The sequence below is a fragment of the Acartia tonsa genome, chromosome 4 (genome assembly GCF_053477335.1).
Source record: "Acartia tonsa isolate MP-2025a chromosome 4, ASM5347733v1, whole genome shotgun sequence".
NCBI lineage: Eukaryota > Metazoa > Arthropoda > Copepoda > Calanoida > Acartiidae > Acartia > Acartia tonsa.
Window position 1 is genome coordinate 23,964,905 of NC_137263.1, and position 7,425 is coordinate 23,972,329.

The 7,425-nt window shown below is 43.5% G+C and overlaps 1 protein-coding gene across 1 annotated transcript; it reads right to left on the reverse strand.

The window, feature by feature from the left end:
- Nucleotides 1-351: 351 nt before the first annotated feature.
- Nucleotides 352-6,983, reverse strand: LOC145315402 (uncharacterized). The gene is made up of 3 exons (XM_080155384.1): nucleotides 6,692-6,983; nucleotides 1,883-6,302; nucleotides 352-1,594 (listed from the first exon to the last, which is right to left on the reverse strand). Exons 2-3 carry the CDS (start codon nucleotides 6,049-6,051, stop codon nucleotides 352-354), a joined length of 5,412 nt encoding a protein of 1,803 aa, XP_080011510.1. The 5' UTR covers nucleotides 6,052-6,302; nucleotides 6,692-6,983.
- Nucleotides 6,984-7,425: the final 442 nt, after the last annotated feature.

Genomic DNA, 7,425 nt, shown 5'->3' on the forward strand with positions numbered 1-7,425 from the left:
TTTTAAAATGATCAAATGTGTTTCATTTATATTCTTATCTGTATATATCATATTTCATGTCTGTTAAACAAGAAACGACAATAATGCTTCGCATCAAAAATTAAAAAAATACGTACCTAAGATTTTTTACGCGAAAAAATCCCAGGTCCCGATCAAATAAATCCGTAAAGAAAACTTATGTATTCGAATAGAAAACTTTAGTTTTATGCGTTGGAAATAAAATATTGAGCTCATTTATAATTTTAAACGAATTTGTAAGGAAATTTGCGTCAATTATAAATTTTTAAAAAAAAATATGCAATTTGTTGAAAGTTTAAAAATACGCGATAAGAACGATACTAATAAAAATACTTAATCGTCTTGGGAATCATCTTGGGGTAGGTTTACTTTCAACAATCGTCTTGAAGAAATCTCGTTATCCGTGGCTTCAACATCATCGGACAATTTGAAACGGGCTACAACTGTACGGCCACCGCCTCGTACGTCTTGAACTCTGCCGAGGCGAAACTTCTTAACCAAGTTGGTGCACCCGTCGACAAGAACGACATCTCCAACGCTCAGCGGAACTTGATTGCGCCTCCACTTTACCGTGCGCAATAGCTCAGGCAGCAGCTGCTGCTTGTAGACTTCATGGAACTGTCTTGTCAGCTCCTCCAGATGGCTTAAACGGCGTGTAATACGATCTCTGCAACCGGTCTCGAACGAGCAAATCCCGTCGTTAGCTCTGCCACCCAACAAATCAGCAGGAGAAATGATTCTCCATGTATTAACATCATTCCCTTGTGTAGCATAGCTCAAGGGTTTAGAGTTTAAAACTCTAGCAGTTTCAGCAGTCAGCAGCAACAACTCGTTGTGATTGACAACAGCTCCACACAACTTCTTATTGAGGACACGCTTGACCATGGCGACCTGGCGCTCAACACTTCCTACATACGAATGAGCGCCAGTCGGTACAAGGTGCCACTCAAAACTCACATCAGATTTCTTCATAACTTCATCAAGTATTCTTTTCGAGCCAAGAAAGTTGGTGCCGCGGTCAGTAGTCACGACTCTGGGCATGTTGTAGAATGCTTGAAGCTTTCTGAGGCCAATAATGACAGCCTCAGTACTGTAATCCAGCAGAACATCAATAAACACTGCTTGTGTAAAACGACAACAAACAATTAGCAACCAAACCTTGTACTTGGCTGGATTCTTTCTGGTGCGGACCCCAGGCCTTGTAACTTCCATCGGGCCAGCAAGGTCCAGATGGACATGAAAGAAGGGAACTGAAGATTGTAACCTGTCAGGCAGGACGTCTGCCATAGTTGGGGCTGAACGACGTGCATACTCTAAACAACAACTGGAACATGACTTGACAACCTTCATAGCTTCCTGGCGGCCACGTGATATCCAAGCATACCTGCGACTCTGTACCAAAGTCTTTCTATGACCGGCATGGCCAAGTTCATCGTGGGCCTGCTGTAGGAATAGTCTGGCCAAGTTATTGTGACGATCAATCAAAATAAGGCCAGGGGAATCCTTGAACAACTTTCTCTTCCCCTCGGCTGCTGCCTCCAAGGCCTCATCTCCACGGGAACGCATCTTGAGGACTCTGAATTTACGAACAGGATAATAGCTATTATTACCAACGATAGGCCAATACACCTCAGTCTCGTGATAGTAAGGTTGAAGGCTGTCATATCTACCTTCAGCCTCCATAACCATCTCCTTCTCCTGGTTGTATGATGCCAGGAATAAATCACACACCACATCTAGGTAGGTAATTGAAAAAGTGTGATTACTATAAAACTTGGAATCAACTGGCGGCTCTTGTCCAGCTGGAACCGAAACTCCCGTCGGCTCTTGTCCAGCTGGAACCGCAACATTCATCGGCTCTTGCCTGGCCGGAACTCGTTTCTTAACAAGCAACAACTTAAAACAGTTGGCAGCTTTGATCACCGCCTGCATAGTTTTATGTGCCTGCCTGTAGGTACGTCGTGCTAAAGTTCTCCAGAAATCAGTATCAACTACCTGGACGGCCATACATTTCAATCGGACCATACGCTGATTCATCTCAGCCTCTGGGATGGGGTGATTTACTTCACCCGCCGTCTTTACAGGCCACTGGTCCTGCTCCAGGCGTAGCCATTCAGGCCCATCCTGATACCTGGATCCTGGTGAAACATCTTGAATGGTACAGGCACCTCTGGTGGCAAGATCTGCAATGTTCTGATCTGTTGAAAGCCAGCGCCAATCCTCTGGGCTGGTCAGCTGTTGGATCTCACTCACATGATGACTGTTAAATATGTTTAACATCACTGATTCAGACACAATTTGCGATATAGCGCAAGTGCTGTCGCTAAAAAACATCTTGCCTGCTACTGCAAAGGGCAGGGCTCGGACAATTGCATCCGCCAATCTTGCCATTAATAGACATGATAACAACTCAAGTCTTGGTATAGACTCAATCTTAACAGGAGCCACACGACTCTTGCCACTACATAAAATCACTTCGAAGCCTCTGGCCGTTGGCCAACGTAGATAGATGATGGCTGCGTAGGCTGAACTTGAAGCATCAGAAAACCCAATGATGGTTGGAAGCCCCAATGGCTCATCAGGAACTAAAGAACGTTGAAATGGCACATCTGCAAGCTTAGCCCTGTCGGCTAAACTGTCAACAAAATCATCTCTCAGCTTGGCAGGCACATGTTCATCCCATGATACGCCACTAATGCAAACCTCCCGAAGTATAAGCTTGGACTTCAGGAGTAGTGGGCATAGGAGGCCAAGGGGGTCGTATAATTGCTGTACAACCCGCCAAATCTCTCTCTTCGTTACACATTCTGGCATGGCTCTCCATAAATCTAACAGATCAAGGTCCTCCAGCAATTTTCGGCCCTTTATCTTGGCGCCATGATTCACCCGAGCAGGTAAAGTAAGAACATCTTCTCTGGGGGCCCATTGTATGCCCAGTACCTTAACAGGATCAACATCATCTCCGGAATAAATAACTGATTTAAAGCTGAAGTTGCCAGGTTCAATCATTTCCTTCAGCTCTTCGACCATTTTGACGGCTTCTGGCTTGCTATTATGACCGCCAGTATGGTTATCAATGTAGGTACACTGCTCCAGCTTGATAGCTGGAGCATCCTGATGCAGTACAAACTTGGAACTGGTAGGTTGTTGCTCACTTCTCCACAGGTCCTGCTTCGCAACTACCTCTGCTCCCTTGACGTATTCAGATCCATAAACATCATGAACATCTTGGCGGCTGCGCCCTCCAAAAATCTGTGCTGTCAATCTCAGGGCTGTGACGGCGAAATCGCCTGCCAATTTCTCCCCAAAGTTAACTTTTTTGGTCAAGTAAACTTCGGGGTTGGCATGTTCATCCTCTGCAAACCACACTCTCTTCAGCTGCGAATCTTCATACGTGGCCGCCAAAGAATTGTAAAATTTACAGACATCACACACGCAGGCACACTTGTAACTTCTGAACCGGATAAGATTGTGAAACAAAGTGTAGGTAGGTGGTGGGCCGTCCATCATAATATGGTTTAAACTTGTGCCATTGCAGGTCAAGCTAGAATTGGCGCAAATTCTCAATGGGGTAGAAATACTATCCTTGAAGGCCGTCACTAATGAATTAAAGTATATTGGCCCTTCATATGCTAAGTCTTGTGGCGTGGCTTTGACATACACCCCACGGGACACCGCCTCCTTGAACACCTTCACGAACACGTCATATTCCCCGTTTTTTAACATGCGCCGGCGATCACGAAGCGCTATATTATACGCCTGCCGCGAATTGTTCGGCAGCGTATGTGTTGGCAGCCGATATGGATAAGCTGCCGTCCACTCTTTCTTCACAAGATCCAATGTTAAACCTTCCTTTATCAGATCCTGTTTTCGCTGATCAACGGCTGACTTGCCTGTGGCAAGCGCCAGGCAATGCCTACAGCCCGTGCATCCACTGCACAGCCGCGGCGGCTGCACGCCTAAAGCCTCGGACGTTAGGAAGTCCATAGCTGCAACTTCCAACTTAGTAACTTTACAAACAACTGGCTTGCTAACAGGCTTTCCATCGGCTGAAACAACAAGGAAACCTGTACCAAAAATGCTGCGGTATAATCTTGACTCGCCGATGAGTTTATCCGCCGCTGGGAACGTCGTGGGCGTAACATGCCCGAGGAGAATATCAAGTGGTCCATTGACCAATGAAAAATCTTGTGGCCTCATATCAAACAGAGCAGCTGCGGCGGCTGGGTCCATGCTGCGCAGCCCATCTGTATGTCCAATTGTGTGCACAACAGCTGCTTCCATAACATGCTTGTTCTTGTTACGGTCAACCAGGCAGAGTTTAACTGTTGGGCATGACTGAACTTTGCCATCAGCCATTGAAATGGTAGCTACACGTCCAGTAGAAGGCAACTGCAACTTCTTGGCAATAGACTGTGTAACCATGGTGAGGTTGGCACCCGTGTCCCACATCCCAGACACAGGCACCTTCCTCTTGTAGACATCCAGGGCGTCCAACTTCTGGAGCATCAACATGTAATTATTCTCACCCAAAAACGGCGCTTCATACACAGCTGAAACCTGGGCGACGGACTCATGGAGGAGGGAGTTATGTTTCTGTCCACAATTGTTGATCCTGCAGCCTCCAAGCTTCTCAGCCCGCGGACACTCTGAGGCGCGGTGCCCTTTATTAAGACATAAAAGGCACCCGCCGATTTTCATCACAAAATCTTTCCGTTCTGGAACAGACATGGTTGTAAACTTCGAACATTTAAACAAAAAATGATCTCCACTGCAGCCGTCTGACGGACAGGACTGCTTCTTCTTGAACTTGCTAGGTGTACCAGGTTTACCTACGGCGGCCGCGGCTGCGGCAGGATTACCTTTCTTCCTGGACGGCGTGTCCAAGCCGTGACTGGTACGCATCAATAATGCTCCACGCTGCTGTTCTAGTATATCCAGCAGCTTAGGCACGTCGGGAACGTCCATCGACCCGAGTGCAAGGTCGAGCTTATCCTGAAACTCTTTTGGCAGTTTCTTGGATAACATCTCCAACAATAAAACTGTGAGCCATTGGCTTGTAGAAACTGCATCTTTACCATCAGCCTTGGTCATCTGCTCGAGCTGGTTGATGGCACCTGAGAACTCAGCAAGAGCGCTAACAATCTGGCCGCTCTCGGACAATTTACCTTTCTTGTCCCAGCTGTTGAATATACACAACATCTGTCTGGTTCTGGATTTGAATAACTGATCCAAATATGTCCACTGCGCTGCGTGCGTGGCAATCTGTTGCAACTGCAGCCTCAGCGGTTTATCCTTCATAACTCGTTCACAACTTAACACCATCTGCAGGTAGCTGGGCTCATATCCAGTAGTAAGCTTCTGGAAATTCTCCTTAAATTGCGCATAAGAAGATTCTTGCCCATCAAAGCTGGGAAGGAGTTTTTCGTCAAGGCGTGGCATGTACCCATGAGACGAAAACATCGGACTGGCAGCAAACGATTGGGCGCCAAATGGCGGCAGCATAGGATCTACCGAGGCACCTGAGACTGGCGTAACAGGCTCTTGCTTAGCCTTTGCCAGCGTCTCCATCAGTTTAGTCATATCACTAATAATTTTAGTTGGTAGAGGTATATAATCACCTTTAATGACTTTCACTATTTGCATGCAACGTTGCTGCAAACTGTTTTTGTGAGCTGCAAGATCATCACCAAGAACTAAGACCTCATTGTTTATCGCTCTTAGCTCATCAATAGCACTTAATGTAAGTTTTAACTCGCTATAGTTCTTTCGTGCCATGATAACGTCACTATAAAAATCCTTTAGGTTAATATCATCTTGGATTAACACATCCAGCTGTTGAAGACCGCTCATGGTACGTTCCAGATTTAGGTTCGCATCATGGACAAGGATGCATTCCTTGGCAAGATTAACATTAATGTCTGCAGTGTCTGAAACTACCTGCATCACTCTGGCTAACTCTGCGGTTATCACTTCAACTGCCATAGGCAATCTGCCCGACAATAATTCATACCTAGTCTTTTTAGGTGCCATTTTCACTTTTGTTAACACTGATTACAACTATAGTCACGTGTAGAATTTTATTCACATTCAACACATACGGTAACTGTCACTGGCTTTGACTGGCTGACTGGACTTCTTACCGTTTTCATTGTTTCGGTACAACGGCATTTGGCTGGCCGTTTACCAGATCTTTGCGTACAGACGTACGAAACCTGCTACTTCCCACAAGAGACAAAACCAGCATAGTTACTAATACAATTTATTGTATGAAAACGGTCATGCTGAAATAGAAAATAACAAAATTAATAATCAAATATTAAAATGTTAAATACATGATAAAATAAATCTTGAAAAAGAGAATAAATCTTTTCTTATTTGGATCAATCGTCTTTTTAATAAAGTAAATATTCATTATGAGAGGTTGCGTGCATTCGAAATTATATTTTAAAATATATAAAATACTAGGGTTACTTTTTGTGCTTAAAATTAATCAAAAATTAAATACGAGTTTGTAATTAATAAACAAAATCATTATAGACTACGATTAAAATATTCTGATACAAAAATAAATTAATTACTTGGTCTAATTTAAGTAAAAATGAAAGATTAATTTGCCGTCTTTTAAAATTCATTCCATTCCATTAAAAATGCTTAAAGAAAGAATTCTTACCGAAGTTTTTGTTCCTGTAAAGCCGGGAAGCAATCAAAGGTATTTTTCAGTACGGACAACACCACAATTCTGATTATACATGGTTTTTCATCACGCATATAATCCGCACATTTTGAAAGAAAGATCAAAGATGGCTACGCTCGCTTTGTTTATTCTCCATGCGCAAGCATTGTTTTGAATGCCGCATTCAATTATGAACATTTGAATTTCACCGCTTTCCAAACTGACATTAATGATAAGGAAAACAAAAGGATAAAGGTTCGAGTTCACAAACGCATCACACTATTATACTTCCGATACAACTATGTTTATCCTCCTAGTATGTTTATCCTCCTAGTATGTTTTTCCCCTAATATGTTTGTCCCTCTAGAACGTTTGTCCCCCTAGTACGTTTGTCCTCACAGTACGTTACGTTTTAGTACGTTTGTCGGTGTTGCTCTATGCTGCACGCGCGGAAGTGATATTTGATAAAACAATTTAGTGTAACAGGATCCCCGTAACAAATTTATCCCGTAAATACAATAACATGTATCTAGAAACAAAAAGAAAATTATAATTCTTGGATTAATAATCTTTTTATTTTTAATTTAAAAGACAAAAGTCCTTGTTAGTTGCTAATCTATTAATTTGAAATTTCCGTCTGTCTAAATCATCTTTTTGGGAAACGAACGTTTTTGTGAAGATTCCCTGAACCAATGAGCATCCAATAAACAGTTTACTTGGTTAATTGATCA

What these genes read in the sequence shown, in the direction of transcription:
- LOC145315402 (XM_080155384.1), bottom strand. Translation starts at nt 6,051, where the DNA reads ATGGCACCTAAAAAGACTAGGTATGAATTATTGTCGGGCAGATTGCCT. An exon ending in AAGAAACGAGTTCCGGCCAG is followed by an intron (nt 1,595 to 1,882) that starts GCAAGAGCCGAT and finishes TCGTAAATTCAG; the next exon opens with AGTCCTCAAGATGCGTTCCC.